Source organism: Neltuma alba, unplaced genomic scaffold, assembly GCF_004799145.2.
Source record: "Neltuma alba isolate B1F8T4 unplaced genomic scaffold, ASM479914v2 tig00007932_pilon, whole genome shotgun sequence".
NCBI classification, from domain to species: domain Eukaryota; kingdom Viridiplantae; phylum Streptophyta; class Magnoliopsida; order Fabales; family Fabaceae; genus Neltuma; species Neltuma alba.
This window is the reverse complement of record NW_021634906.1, coordinates 49,441-63,616: the sequence shown is the minus strand read 5'-3', so window position 1 is coordinate 63,616 and position 14,176 is coordinate 49,441. Positions and strand designations below refer to the sequence as shown.

Below are 14,176 nucleotides of genomic sequence, written 5' to 3'. Positions count from 1 at the left end.
ATATTGCAAATTTTGGCTAAAGTATGCATTTATCTTTTAAGTTTATATCAACTTTTAGTTTAATTTTTTATTTTTGAAAATATATTTTTAGTCCTTTAGACTTAATTAATTTTATTATAGAAAGTGTTGATTCTGTCATTCTAACATACTATTTCCAGTCCTAATTATAAGACCTCGTAATATAACATCCTTCTTTTAACCCCTCAGAATACACATTTATAAGCATTATGCAGATCATGAAAACAAGCTAGTAGATTTAGAATTTCAACATAATTACTGGGGTTATTATTCACTGTTTAAATTCCAGAATTTTTGCTCAACATATCCACAATTTATATGCAATTTACAAATATAAATTTAGAAATATTTAAAAATAAATCTTTACTTTTATCAACAATTTATATGCAATTTAATAATGATGAAACAAACGATTTTCTTTGCTTACTTTTATAATCGAAAAAAATATATAATTAACATCAAAATTTTATATTCAAATATTTTTAAAATAATAATTATTTTAATGATTAGCATTATTATTAAATTTTATACTCAATCTAATATGAATAATTAAAAAGCTGATCATTAGAAAAGTTAAAAAGTTACAAATTAAAATATTTTTTAAATTACGATTTTTATGAATATTTAAAAGTAAATCATATGGAACCGTGTTAGACAATTTAGGCCCCGTTTGGCAGAGCAGTGGAAATCTCCTATAAGTACGTTTCACGTAAGTCGAGATAAAACTTCTCTCATATATATGTCTCGTTTATGCATCCTATGTTCTCTATGTTGCTCTTACCTTTACATGTCACTCCTCTCTTAATATAAAACATATTTAATTAGATTTAAAAAAATTAAATAATTGAGTTAATTATAATAAATATGACATATATTTTTTAAAATATCATAATTATCCTTTTTAATATTTTCACTCATTCTTCTACTTGATTATGATTAAGAGAGTATCAATGAAGTAATATAAAAAAATAATAAATATGAAAAAATATATCTTATATTTAGGATCAAAATTAACTCAACAATTAGATTTTATGTTAAAAATAAAGAAGTATTAGAAAACTGCAGTAATATAATTTTTTAAAATTATTTTTTTTCCAAGAAAGACCAATAATTACATTCATAATGAGACTTAAATAATACTGCAAATTTTTTTTAAAATATGCATTTATCTTTTAAGTTTATATCAAATTTTAGTTTAATTTTGTTATTTTTAGAAATATATTTTTAGCCTTTTAGACTTAATTAATTTTATTACAGAATTGCTGAGTCAACGTTTTTTATTAGTGAGATTAACAATGTTCAGTTTAAAGTACTAAAAATGCACTTTTTAATAAAGTCAAACTTAATATGAACTCTTTGCTCCTGAATTTTCATTTCAGATTTTTAGAGACAAATTTCTAGATATTTTATAATATACTATCATTTGTCCAAAGTGTAAACTTTTTATCCTAACTAACTATAAAAATTAATCACTAATTAACTGAGCTTCTTTAACTAATAATTTTTATTCAAGATATTTTGAAGATTTTATAAAAATAATTAATTCAATTATTTTTTTTAATGTAGAAGAGATGTAAGATAAAAAAGTAAGAAAAATTAATTAAAAATATTAACTCCAACTCTCTATTTTTTCAAATAAAACTCATTAAAATTTCCACTCTTTCATTTTCTTCATACCAAATTGAATTTTAATTTGCGTAAAGGTAAAATAGTTATTTAAAATTTATTAAAGAAAATTAGGGGGAGTGTACAAACAAACATATAACTGGAACACGAGTACCTGACACTAGGGTCATAAGTCTTAATCAAGTGTGATGGAATGATCTATTTGCGATACACATGCTTAAAATACTTCCCACCTTCCCTTTTTATAAGAAACATTTCTTATATTTCCAAATATAGGAAATAAATTTCTTGTCAGAAATTTTAAACTAATATTTCCATTTTTACTCTCATTAAAATATGCCATTTATTATGTCTCTCCAAGAATAAAAGCCAAGAATCACAAATAAAAAGGCTAATTAGTAAGCTTCCTTCTAATAATTTTCTTTCCAACTGATAGAAGAGACTCCATCTAATAAAATTGTTGTAAAATTTGAAGAAGAGAAGAAATAGAGAACAAAATTCATTTATTTATATATGCGCTTGATAACAACTCAACTGAGTCTGAAAACTTCAGTAAATATTTAGGATTAATAATCTTAACTATATTAGTCTGATATACATGCGAGTAACACTTTCCCAGTAGCGAAGACAAAGCCTGCTTGATTGGGAACAAATTGGGTTTCTTTTGATCATAAGGCAGAATTGAAAAAGAGACAATGCATTATATTGTCAATTTCAATAGCTACATTTGGAAGTGAAGAATCTATAAAATTTCTGATAAATAAAAGAATGGAAAAAAATTCATTGTTAACGGATATGATTTTTTTTTCCCCCATCACTATTCGTTTTTGTATTATCCAGACAAAATTTATCAAATTTAGCAAAAGAGCTGATTACAGGAACAGGGAACAGTTTCATTAGAGTATCTTCAAAATAAACAATAATAATAACAAAAATTCAGTGCCAGTTTATGTGAAATCTATCTTCTCTTTTTTCACTTAACTTTTTTGTGCTTTTCTACAAACTTTCGCAGTAAATGGGAAACAAGAAAGAACTCGATTCAGAAACAATTTCATTATGTTCAATTACAGTGTATCGGTGGGATCACATATAGAAGTGACTCTCCAAAATCTATTCACTTACGATGTGATGAATTGTTTTTTTTTTCTTTTTTCTTTTGGGGATACAGATTGAAATCTATCAAATGCACAAAACAATCATACCTCAAAATTGAGAGATTCCAGAAATGAAGAGCGATAATTCTTTCATTTCTTTTCATGGATCAAACAGAGCCTCAATCATCAACGAATGAAAGGGATTCTTTGCATCTTGAACGCCAAAACCCCACAAAAGATCAAAAAAACGATGGGCGCTTCGGTGCACGAGCATGCTGCATCCGAAGGATCTCCGATTGGCATAAACGGCGGCGTCAAGATTCCCTCCGGTGGTGACGGCGGTGATGGAAGGACCTCCGACTCCTGGTTACCGGCTGTAGTTTCCGTAGTCGGAGTTGGCAGTAGGGGAAATGAGTAACCGAAAACAGAGTAATCAAGAACGGCTGCGATGCCGTGGACGGAGATGGAATCAGTGTTGTAGAGGTTTGGATGAGTGACCGTAATGTTGTTGAGAGTGAAATTGAAGCGAGAATTGTTGGTAATAACAATGGACATGGCGGGAAGGAGAGTGGGAAGGCGAGTGTGGGGCTTGAAGAGGAGAAGATCGGAGAATGAGAGTCGCTGAGGGACGATATGGTAAGGGAAGAGAAGCGGATCCATGGCTGGGTGGTTGTCGGAGATGAGATCGCTGCCGTCTTGAGGGACGAAGAGGGTGGCGCTCATCGGGAGCATCAACGGATTGGCCAGGGAGAGAATGGTCACCCAGCTAGTGAAGTCGCCGGCACCGATCAGGGCGTCAATAATGTTGCGGAGCTGCTGCGGCGGCGGAGTCAGCATCGCCGGAGCCGGCGGCGGAGGCTGTGCCATTGCAGAGAGTGAGAGGAAGAGGAAGAAGAAGACGAAGATGCAGAGATTTTCCATGCGAAAGAGAAATTCGCAGAGAGAGAACATTTTTCTTGAATTTCTTTCTCAGAATCTTCCCGCCAATTCTGCCCTGAGCACAACGAACTTTCAGAGTGCCAGTTAATTTTTCTGGCCGGAACTATACTCTCTCTCTCTCTCTCTCTCTATATATATATATAGATATAAGGAAATTCATAAAATATATATTATTTATCAATATATATATAAAGATCTTAAATTTTAAAATTGAGAACTTTGTTTGTTTAAAAAAAAATCGAATTCTCTGAATGAGAATTATGTGAAGAGTGGTTTTATACGTAAATCATAATAGTTTTTATTACAATATTTGAAATCTAATTTATTATAATTTGAATGAAATAAAATGAAAAATATAAAAAGATCCAACTCTCATTTTCAAAAGTGTACCGGTTTAAACTTAAGAAAATATAAAGCACATTTAAAATTAAGATAATTTAAAATAAAATTGGGTTTGAACTATTTAAGAGGGTGTTTGGATAGAAACCAAATCATAGTTTCAGAAGTGCTTTTACGGTTTACGAAGTAAATATGTGGAGGAGTTTGCATTGTTTTGCGAAAAAGTGCTTCCGAAACCATGGTTTGGAGGTTGCCAAACACCCCCTAAATCTCATTAACCAGATGAACTTGGCACCTTAATTTCTTGAACACCAAAGCATACAAATATTAATGTGAACTTGGCATAATAAGTGAAAGCATATTTGATTCAGTTTTTTGTCACTTTATTTTATGTCTCTCTATTTAAAAAAAATACTTCAAAAAATTTTTCGTTCTGAGAATCTGATCGCCCAACTTGAAATTATAATGCTAATACGTATCCTTTATAATAATATTAAATTGCAAAGTTTATTAGCAGAAATATCTTCATTTTAAGATCCTAAAATATTTTCTATTTGATTTAATCTTCAGTTAATGACAAACTGGAAATTGAAAAAAAAAAAAAAACAATTGGTGGAGAAACAGACAATAGATTTAATTCGATATTATTCCTTAAAATTAAATTAATACTCAATAGTAAATATATGATCATTATTAGGGAAAAATAATATTTTTACCTTAAAAATAGAAAAATTATAAACAGGGACCTATTACAATATTAATATGGATTTTGACAACAGCTAATAATAAGCAAATGAGAATAATTTTTATAAATAGGTTCCTGTATGTAATTTTTTAATTTTTTAAAATTTTTTTAGTATGGAATTTTCCTATTATTAGTACTACTGCCGCCGCGGCGGCCAAATTTACTGCATTACTTTAGTCTGAGGGACCGAGGCTTCCCCAAAAACCTTTTTTTTTTTTTTACATAACAGCAAAGCATGACAACAACATTTGGTAGGCTCAATATCATTAATATATTCAATTCTTCATATATTATGACATGATGAGATTGTTTCTCAAACGCTTAATTGGCTCTGCATGGAGATCTTTATTCTTTAACATCCTCACTCCTTCATGTCATATGAAGTTTTTTTTTTTTGGGCCATGAATTTAGTGTGTCATTAAGCTACAAAATCACAACAAATACATGAAGTTTGATAAATCCATACACTTCATATTACTCGTATTTAATACATATTTAACTAATTTGATTAATTTAATAAAATTAAGTAAATTAGTCAATTATAATAAATATGGCATACTTTTTTCAAAATATCCAAACCATTTTCCATAATATCCCCTTCCCCCTCCCACTTGATTATAGTTACTCAACAGAAATGATTTGATAAAAATTAATAAATATGATAAATAAATATTATATTTATAACCAAGATCTATTTCATAATTTCATAATTATGTCTTGTATTAAGGATTCTAGAAGGATGATTTATGAACCTTCATATCCATACTCACATAGCAACCTAAGATTTGTGCAAACTAGTTGAATCACCATCATAATTAACAGCACCAATACCTTTTCTCTGTAGATACAGGAATCTAGACATGCTAATGACATTAAAGAAATACATCTGTACTGGCCTTGAAAAGGAATAATGCATTTCAAAAGGAAAGTTAGTACTACATATGTAATGGCCTAGTGGGTCAATGCCATAGTCCATCTATCATCAGGTTATTGCCAGCGGGTTACAAATAAGCAAAATTTGGTCCCAACCTCACCCAGCAACCTTCTCTTTCATCATGTATCTCTGACCAAAGAATGGACCTAATCAATGGCTAAATGGATTATGACTACCATAAATCAGCAATAATGGAGATCTTATTCCCTGTTCTATATCTACAAGCTTTTCTGGATCTCCTCTATCAGAGCCGCAATTTCCACTCTCCACTGAGTACTTTCTGCACTAGACCCCAGTAACTTCTGCATTGTGATTAACTCATCCAGGCTCGCTTTCTTCAACAATCCTTCGAGAACCAGTTTCGTCCCTTCGAACGAGTCACATTTTTCTCCTATAAGTTTATCATCATTTTCATCAGACAGGCTACTCGAACTGCCACGCACAAGCTTAACATCATCACTTGTACTGCTGGAAGATACAGAAGAGACTAATTCCTTGCGGTTCCAGTATTCTCCACATTGATGACTGGGATCCAGAGCTTCAATACCCTGAAACCATTTGTCAGCATGAGATGATATAAGTCCATGTTATTAGAGAACTTATTTACCTTTATATCCAAATAAATCAGCTATCTATAAATGAAACTAAAAGCCATAATAAGCTAAGCCAATCGATTACAACGGCTGTCGGTAAGTTGAGTTCTGAACAATTGACGTATAATTTTACGCTGAGCATACCACTTGGACATAATATTCAATGCTAACAAAGCTCACAGTTTTCAGTTAAGATGTGTACAATTTAATTTGACCACAGTACTACAACATATTCTACACCAGTGATAAGTTTCATTTAATTTGTAGAGCAATCTGTTTAAGAAGCATTAGCATTTACCTGGATGATTGATGGAGAAAGGAATCCGAACATTTGTAGACCGTTTATGCCTTGCAGAAGCTCCAATGGAGGAAGTTCTAGTTCCCCTAGGCTTCTACGCCTGATGATCTCACTATTTACTCTCTCCAGAACTGATTCCCAGCACTTCTCTGCTGACATGTTCATGAAACTTTCACTTGGATGTTCTTCTATGCTAACCTGAACAATATTCACACGAGAAAGAAATATGTCAGCTGAAAGGATCGTATGGTACGATTTGTGCTAAAAAGAACGGATTTCCTAACCATTCTAGGCATCATTAGCTTCATTTATTTTTTGTCAGTTCTACAGAATCAGATAATGATGCCTCTGCATAAAATTTTTCCCTTTCGGCTTTTATGAATAAATTATCAGTCAATGGAATCATCTAAAAGGCAAATCTCTAATTCAGAAAAGATGGAGAAAGTATTAGTACTAACAATTACCTTTAAAAATGTAACACAAGACTTTAAGATAATTGTTAGGACAATTATTTTCAACATTTTCCAGAGCAGAGCAAAAGAAGAAGAAATTGAGAAAACATTAGCTCAATTCTATAAACAGTCCAGAGGTCAGACCAAAAACCCCTTGGCCAAAATCAGTGGCCGAAACTCAAAGCAAAAGCAAAGGAATCAACTTGCGTCATTATCTGATGCATCAAAGCAAAAGCAAAGTTGCATAAATAAAAGCCTTTTCCCTGAAAAACTCCAGCTATGAATATACTACTCAAACATGCAAGTACAACATCTACAATGCCTAAGATGCCTTTTGTTCCCAAAACAGAAAGGAAAGAAATTATCTGATGCATCAAGGGAAACATTTATTTGCTGCATTATTTAATGTAACAGTGAACTAAGCCATTAATGATGCATTATACTGATATCAAGACCATAAAAACCCAAAAAATGTTTGTGGGCTGCGGCAATAAGCTAAAAATAACATATATTAAGAAACATCCATTCTGCTCATGATTTCAAGATTTAAACAAGGTCAGGAATGATATGATACCTTGAAAAGAGGTCCAATTAAGCCACCATCAAGAACTTCGGAAACATAGCTACAGATTGTTGATGGATTAAGCATGCTAAAGAACTTGACACGACTCTTGAATCCTTCAAATGATTGCCAAAAGAAGTGAAAAGTCAAATCCCAAAAAATATTAAAATATATACAAATGGCAAACCTAAGCACAGAAAATAACATTCTACAGCATACCTTTTGGATATATCTTGTGCTTACTGCACCACAGCTTTCCAAGCACAATGGAGCCCAGGCTTACAGGCTCAACAGATGCAGCAAACTTCTGAATTAGAAAGCTCTCGCTTGTCAAAGATGTGCTTTTATTGAAACTGTCCATGTCTACTGCTTCCGTTTTACATTCACTGTTAGGTAGCACTCTCATACCCTGATGCATCAACAGATCATCCCCAGGCATCTGGCCACCGTCAAATTTACTTGAAGTGCGATGACCCCTAGAACGTGATGGGTAATGCTTCTTAACAGGAGAAAACCTGTCTGATACATTTTCTTCACTATCAAGGACCACATCATCTTGTTCCTTTTGTGACTCTGAGCAACCGAACTTTTCAACACAACCAATACCCTTGTTTGATTTTCTATCAGCAATATGCATGATGTCACTTTCATTTTGATCAGACATAACATTAAGATTTAAACCCACACAACAATTCCATGAAACCTTAGCTTCATTAGCCATGACCAAACTTTTGACATTAACATTGCCATTATGACTATCTACAATGTTCTGCTGTGGTGCACTTTCCACTTGAGAATCTGACTGGACTAATTCTGAAGAAACATGACTATGAGGATCGTCATTTAGTTTTGACTTCTTGATTCTTGGACAAGAAGACGAACTTTCCACTTCATTGATCTTAGTTTTGCACATGTCTCTGTCCACATGTGGCTTACCTAAACAAACGTCCCTGGCATCTACAGAAACCATTCCAGAGGTCCTATTTGCCCAAACCTTGATAGCTTCTAACCCTCCTTCTAATGCTCTAACCAACTCTTTTAGCTCCTCTATAGGATAACGAAATAGAACAAATCTTTCATCATATCCACATGAGCAAAACGAATTTGAGTGTCTTAGACAAGAGTATTTATCAACAGAGCATTGGCAGCCTGCAGCAGAAAGGTGCAAATCATAGAAGCAAGCAAAGCATTCTCTTTCCTTATCCAAATCAAACTTGATGTCCATTTTCACCAATTTTATGGGAGTCTGCAGACGTTGTATCCGCTCTTCCTCAATCTTTATCCTTGTCTGGAAAATTTAAAAGAAAGACAGATGATAAAGAGACATTTAATAAGCAACTAAAACTAGTAATTTCAATAAATGTCTGCCAGAATATAGAACGGAGTTGCTAAATGAATATTTGGATAAAAGTTTCGTGAAAAAAGGGAGACTGCAACAACCGTTACCTTAACAGCATTAGTAAGAACACCATCTTTCCCACAGACACTTTTCCATTTCAAATTTTTTGGAGTTTCCTTTCCTTCAAGAAGAACTTCTGCAAGGGCTTGTATGGCTTCCTGAGCTGATCCTAGTAATAGCTTGTCATGTGACAATGATGTTTTACGGCACTGCTTACTATAAAGTTCAACAGCATTCTGGCCATGCAGCAACCAATCTACAGGAGCAACATTCACGGCCTCGGCACAGTTGAAACCACAGTTGAAGCCAGCATGGTATGCTCTAGGAAAGGTAATTACGAATTCCCCAGAATGCTGGACAGTGCGAAATATAGGAACTCCATCAGATTTAAGAATTGAAGGTGATAGTTGAGTGACCTGCCCAAAAATAAATCATAAGCATTATAATTACGACTAAGTCCCCACGCTTAGAAGCTATCTTGTGCTTAACAAAACTGGAACCTATTGTCATTGGAATGGAAAAAAAGTACTGGGGAGTTACAAAGATATATTACTGTAGTCATTGTTACTTGTTAGCATTAAAACTGAAATTCAGCCTACAATATATGGGGGTTGAGGTTCTAAGCTCATAAATATGCAACAAATAATCTTCAATAAAACTTGTAATGATAAAATGTCAGTGGCAAGGCTCCCCAGGACAAGAGAAGTGTATAGAAAGAGATCAAATAATACTTAGTATGAAACATAATCAGGTTAGAAGCAAGTTTCAAGTATGGGCTTATGCATAATACAGTGTCAGATATTAATTTATCATAGAGAAGTTTTTCGGTCTTTAATTTCTTAGCCAACGCTTCCATAAGATTGTAAAGTGCATTTAAGCTTTCGAGGGAGAATAACTGAAGAAATATACAATCTTATCCGCTTACTATTCAAGACCCTAATAACTACAGCTTCCACTGTATATCTACTTTTACAAATAGAGAACTCTTATACTGGATTCATCGGTGTGCCAGCCATATATGATAATAAACATGTGGCACTACTTTGAAAACTTTAGAGATTGATCAACTCAACAGTTATATGTGCACGAATTGGTTCGAGGTTTCCCACAAACAGCATGTGTAAAATACACATTTTGCATCAAACAAGTGCAATACTAATCATGAGGTCCAAATCATGTTGACAACAATTGTGTACTTCTTCTAGACAAAAATACTTCAGAAAAACAGCAGAGAGTAAAACATAGACCACACATCATGTTATATCATGAAAACCATGCAAAACCAGAGAATAAAGTTTCACAACTGAAAACAATGAGGAAAGGACAGCATATAACATAATACCAGTTCATTGAGTAAATTAGGTTGCTCCTCAAATAAATCAGGCATATGCTTTCTCATCGCACCCTCCAAAGACGTAGCATGATTGCCAGGTACTCCATACCATACTTTTGGATCGCCCCAGTGCAAATAATTTAGCGAATAAAGGTGATGATCCTCGACATGCTATTTGAATAACCATAAGATGTAGGTTTAGTAAAGCATAAAGATTTGAGATAAAACGCAAAATTACTCACATCCCTATAGACTGCATTTATGTACTGAGGAATATACAGCATTTGGCATTAGTTAACTTCATGCTTTATGCAGTTAGTAGTGGTCCTGCTAACTTCTCCATTAACGTAGTGATTGATTTGTCCCAGAAATATCCCATCCAATTTGAATCTTTCTTTCTTTGTTTAATAAGGTTAAGACCTTCTATTAAGTTTTTGATAAAATTACTTAAAACTTCTATGACTCAACTTCTACAGATGAACAGCTATATTTAAAACCTGAGAGTTAGAGTAAAATAATTTCATTACTTACCCAGCAAAATGATGAAAAACACATCCCAACATATAGCCAAGGCACCAGAACTCCAGAGATATCACTTCCTTCAAAACATAGCACCGAACCTGGCAGCCGTGGGATGTTATTCAGATTCCAGCCAGATAGTGTATACTCATCCAAGTCGCTCTTAGTTAGAGAATCAGCCTTTGGAAAACCACTTCCAAGTGCTCCACTTTCCAGGTCAGCCCCGTAGTACACCTACAATATGACATGAAATATGCACTGATCACACATTTATTCGACAATAAAGACAATCAGAGTAGCCCAGAGATAATAATTATTACCTCGACCTCATCAGTTGGTTGCTCAATTATTCTCCAGTATTCACCTTCAATTTCCTTCACAGAGGGCTCCCACCTTTTCTGATATTGATTATCACTAATTTGTCCATCCTCTTTGATATCCTTCTTCCCAAAGTAGCATTCTTTAAAAAAAGCAGCATATCGTTGAAAGTCTCTGAGTGTGAAGTCTGGTCCTGATTGGAATCCAAATTTTTCATCAGATTCAGAAGCAGCATTAACTTCTGAATCTGGATTGGCAAGTCTCCTGCACATTGCCATTTTTGTGTTCTTTCTACGTTTTCGTTTCCTTCCCCTGCTTTTCTTTCTCATGGGCTCCCTGTTCTGAAGCAAGTCAATCTGCTGAATACGGGTGGGAAATTTAGCATTTTCCCAAATGTCTTTCTCCTTAAGAGGGCAAGATGGAGTCCAGCAAGGTGGAGGGACTATCCGACATATGCCATGTGGTTCAGCCAGGGGGCGTATCTTTGCTATGTAACCAAGGGTGTCCTCAAACTCCTAATAAGAGGGGTAGAAAATTAAAACTAAATAGAAAGAGAAATAAAAAGCTACAACCATCCAAAGGAATAACTTCAAGATAGCTCATCTTTAAAAGTACCTCAGCAGTTGGATGAAAGACAGGTGCTTCATCAATTACAGGCAAGCATGCTTCATCTGGATCCCATCTGGCTGATATCTGCAACATGAAAATGGTGATTCAGCTTACTGTTTCACGCTTGACAACGTGGGGTTATATCAAATTATAGTTGACTTGTATCAAATTGAGTGATAAAAACATGAACAAAGACACAAATGTGGAAGCAGTTAATTCTCAGCAGATTCTTCCACAGATGAGCAAGAAAAATAACAAAGTATAGGTCATGGTATGCCAAGCTTCAGGAAACCATTAAATATTTCGTCAACAAAGTAAAGGCAATAAAATAGTCAAGGATGCAAGAAATAGAAATGTTGAAACAAACTCCAGAACTTCCACAGTTCCACTAAAGACAGAATATAGACTAGAATGATACACCTATTGCTCATAATCTAAGCATCCAATAGAGTTTTATGCAAGGAAAGAACCTTCCTTTGGCAATAAAAAGGCTTTCGATTCAAAGCTTGGTTCTTGAAGGCCAAACGCTTACACAAGAAGTTCAAGGTATCAAAATCACATACGACGAAGGTATTGGCGTAGTCAACACCAATTAAAAGAACCGCCTATAAGATATGACAATCTCATCTTGAATGAAAATGTAAAATGATAAAATTGGAACAAGGTTGCGTGATAGGAATTGGCTCTTATTGTCACTCACTCAGGACATATTCAATGATTAAGGTCACCACCCCGATCACATTGGATTAGACATAAAATATAGAAGAACGCATTTCTCATTAAAACAACCATGTTGTGTGCTAGTTTGCTTTTTGTGGACAATGAATCTTCACTGCAGGCAATTTGCCACATTCAAAACAAAGCAAATTTTCATTCATGCCAAATATTTACTAAATTTATGCTTATGCTTCAGCCATAATACTTTAGCACCTTAACACATTTTTCAACTACTGTACTTTAACACACATAGAGGATTATTGAAGAAATTGGCAATCTAAAGCCATATCTAGGCATAGTTTATAAGCTACATACAAAATAGGAGTTACTAACCAGGGATAAGTTTTATTCCGTGAAAACACCATGAAACAAAGAATAAACATAGCTCAGAAGGCCAACTTACACAAAAAGTTCCAATTTTGTGGATAAATAATTGATGAACAAATAACCAAAAACATAGTTCTGGAGAGAAGAAGTTTGCACAGACTCTAAACTACTAATTATCATACAACAAAGACTTTACTAGCCAAAATACTATGTTACTATCAGAATGAAGGAAGAGTAACCAAGTAAAACAGCACAAAAATAGCAACGAATTTCAAACAAGATAAAAAGGGATCAGATCTGAAATATTTTATGATCCATAACAATACAGAGCATAGAAGATTCTAAAAGAGGAACTAAATGTTCAGGACAAGGTAAAGGGCTCCAAGAACATAAACACACAAGATATTTCTAGGGTTTAAAAAATGAAATAAGAATCCTACCTCCTTGTAAGGAGATTCAGCAGACAATTTCGACTGTTCCATTCAATGCAGAATTATGGGGAAAACCTAGTTGAACAATTATTCCTGCAGAAGGAGAAAACCAATAAAAACAGAGACCCTAAGAGTCACCTCCATAGAGTTCTAATCAATCAAAACCGGAAACAGTTTCAAGAGTATATAAGAACCCATCCCGTAAAAACTTACAAACAAGGGGAAAATGCAGAGAATTTGGCATACCAAATGCAGCAGAAGCTTTTCAGACAGAGTTTGCTTCCCAGGTTCTGAATGGACCCAGAAAAGTTTGCGTAGGCAAGAATTAATCAAGAAAGTTCTCATGCATATCAGAACAGTAAAGACCCAATGCAAATTTAATTGCCTATATTCATATCTAACAAACCCCCAATTCCTCACAAATTCCAAAACTGTAAATTTCCAGGAACATCGAAACCAAACGCTCAAAAAATTTGCAGAATTGAGAAAAGGATAATAAACGGAAACAGGAATTTGACTTAGTAAAAAAGTTAAAATGTATGGACAGGTGGAACGAGAAACAAATATAATTAGTCGGAAATAATGGGAAGGATATCAGTTGAAAACAAAACCGAATAAATCATATTATAATTAATAATTAATAATAATAACCATTTTAGAGCGACTAGGATTCTCCGTTAAGAGACGCGGTGGTGCACTTTATTATATTTTATTTGCTTTCTATTTTAGAAATTTTTGTTCCTGACATGAACAGTTATATAGAGGCTGGAAGAAAAATCAACGAAAGGCAAAAGATAAGCATAAATAATAAAATCTCGGTAAATAAGATGAAATTCGAGAGAAGAGAGAGAGAGAGAGTCATCACGAACCCGCTCAAACGCACGCGGTATTAACATCCACAGAGAGGCGTTAACGCCCTGAAC

General features: G+C 33.8%; 2 protein-coding genes across 2 annotated transcripts; both read right to left on the bottom strand.

Moving 5' to 3' along the window:
- Positions 1-2,681: 2,681 nt before the first annotated feature.
- Positions 2,682-3,755, bottom strand: LOC114753448 (FAS1 domain-containing protein SELMODRAFT_448915-like). The gene has a single exon (XM_028942138.1). The coding sequence runs from the start codon at positions 3,687-3,689 to the stop codon at positions 2,925-2,927; it is 765 nt and encodes a 254-aa protein (XP_028797971.1). The 5' UTR covers positions 3,690-3,755; the 3' UTR covers positions 2,682-2,924.
- Positions 3,756-5,545: 1,790 nt separating this feature from the next.
- LOC114753451 (lysine-specific demethylase JMJ18-like) lies at positions 5,546-13,897 on the bottom strand. The gene is made up of 11 exons (XM_028942142.1): positions 13,500-13,897; positions 13,263-13,346; positions 11,785-11,862; positions 11,172-11,684; positions 10,864-11,085; positions 10,342-10,503; positions 9,047-9,415; positions 7,820-8,888; positions 7,613-7,716; positions 6,587-6,784; positions 5,546-6,243 (listed from the first exon to the last, which is right to left on the bottom strand). The coding sequence occupies exons 2-11, from the start codon at positions 13,302-13,304 to the stop codon at positions 5,914-5,916; spliced, it is 3,087 nt and encodes a 1,028-aa protein (XP_028797975.1). The 5' UTR covers positions 13,305-13,346; positions 13,500-13,897; the 3' UTR covers positions 5,546-5,913.
- Positions 13,898-14,176: the final 279 nt, after the last annotated feature.

Bases quoted from the DNA above. Each gene is read 5' to 3' on its own strand.
- LOC114753451 (XM_028942142.1), bottom strand. From the start codon at position 13,304: ATGGAACAGTCGAAATTGTCTGCTGAATCTCCTTACAAGGAG. The intron at 10,504-10,863 runs GTAAGTAATGAA...TTATTCAAATAG, and splicing joins GTTTTTCATCATTTTGCTGG to CATGTCGAGGATCATCACCT. The intron at 6,244-6,586 runs GTAAATGCTAAT...AAATGGTTTCAG, and splicing joins TTTCTCCATCAATCATCCAG to GGTATTGAAGCTCTGGATCC.
- LOC114753448 (XM_028942138.1), bottom strand. From the start codon at position 3,689: ATGTTCTCTCTCTGCGAATTTCTCTTTCGCATGGAAAATCTCTGCATC.